Below are 1,720 nucleotides of genomic sequence, written 5' to 3'. Positions count from 1 at the left end.
CATTTGAAAGTGTAAAATCTAATACAAAGCTCCACTTCCTTCCATTCTAACTCTGTAGAAGTTCACTCACTTGTGTAGACTTTGTTTATGGCTAATTTTGATATGCAATGCTATTTATCGGTAATTTTTTTATGATAAAGTTTAGAATTTTCTTTGTTAAATCCCTATGAATGTATAAGGCTTCTATAAATTTCTGGGATTATTTTAGAAAGTCACACACCATTCTTAATAGGAATGTACCCAAGACAAGTAGGAAGAGGGACAGGGAGTGATAAAAGCAACACAACAAATACACTGAGACTGTTCTTTGACCCCCAGAAACAAACATGTTATATGAAAGCAGGTCTGTTTTGCTCCTTTCTGTCCTGAATACCTGAGCACTCTTGTGCTTATGCGGAGTTCCTGAGATGAGGCCAGCCAATCCTGCAGATGGCTTCAATCCCACATACCCCTGCTGATTTGCATGTGGTCAGAGCATAGTCCACTACTATAAGGATTTCTTCAGAAGGTGTTGACTCCATGTGCAGAAGTCATTCTCAGTGAAGATTCAGCATCAACATGAGGGTTATTGGTGAGATCCTGTGGCTGCTGCTGCTCTGCTTTTCAGGTAAGGAAGACAGACATGGAGAACAGTATGGTGAGTGCTGCCTGACTTTTTGTGGAAACTATGTCATAATATGGTTAACACCATATGTTTGTTGTATATTTCCAACCACAGGTGTGAGATGTGATATCCAGATGACCCAGTCTCCATCTACTCTGTCTGCATCGCTCGGAGACAGAGTCACCATCACTTGCCGTGCCAGCCAGAACATTAACAGTTGGTTAGCCTGGCAGCAGCAGAAACCAGGAAATGCTCCTAAACCCTTAATCTATAAGACATCAAACTTACACACAGGAGTCCCATCAAGGTTCAGTGGCAGTGGATCTGGGACAGATTACTCTCTCACAATCAGCAACCTGCAGCCTGAAGACATTGCCATTTATTACTGTCTACAATATCAAAGTACCCCTCTCACAGTGATACAAGTCATTACACAAACCTCCTAGGAGTGCAGTGAAGTAAGACTGAGCTGCCTCAGCTGCTCCTCTTAGTGCCTGCACCTGCTAATATTTTTTATAAGATGCTCCTGGGCTTTGTAGGTCACTGAGTGAGTGCAGAAAACTGTCATTGTGGCTCCTTTGCTCTTAATTCTCCTCTCAGTTCCAAGAGCACAGACAGATCAAAATATCTCACAATTTTCTTAAAAGTAGTTTCTCTTATGTTTGAGTGATCCTAGCTCTGCCATCCTTGCAATTCATACAGCAACAAATCACCTCTAAAGATACCTCCAGAAAGACTATTTTAAGTCAGGGAACAACTATGTAGATAAACAGTACCTCATGGTTTGTGACGTGCTATAATTCCTAAAGCTTGCATTTGAAATACCTGGTACCAGTTTTGGATATGGTTACGGTGGGGTTTCAGAATCCTTAGTTGTATGTGCCCAAGCTGGAGGAGGTAATTAGATGGGGACAGACCCTTGGGTGTATATTATCTCTGGCTGTTTCAAACCAAGTTCTTACTTTCAGACCTACCATGGTGTTAATGCAGTGACTCCAAATTCCCTTCCCTCTGTTTATGGCCTAAAAGCTCTGAAAAGCTGAGCCAAAATAAATTTGTGCTTTTGAAATTGTTTTTATCAGGTATTTTTATCATGGCAGTGCAAAGTCACAAACT

General features: G+C 41.2%; 1 gene segment (V, D, J or C); it reads left to right on the top strand.

Annotated features, from left to right (window-relative positions):
- The first annotated feature begins 558 nt into the window (after positions 1–558).
- Positions 559–1,050, top strand: LOC128099605 (immunoglobulin kappa variable 1D-16-like). The segment is given in 2 exon segments: positions 559–607; positions 719–1,050. Coding segments are annotated over 2 exon segments (381 nt in total).
- Positions 1,051–1,720: the final 670 nt, after the last annotated feature.

Source organism: Peromyscus californicus, unplaced genomic scaffold, assembly GCF_007827085.1.
Source record: "Peromyscus californicus insignis strain IS unplaced genomic scaffold, ASM782708v3 Scaffold_6__1_contigs__length_162567912, whole genome shotgun sequence".
Lineage (NCBI taxonomy): Eukaryota > Metazoa > Chordata > Mammalia > Rodentia > Cricetidae > Peromyscus > Peromyscus californicus.
Note: the sequence above shows the minus strand (reverse complement) of the source record. Positions and strands in the feature narration are given on the sequence as shown.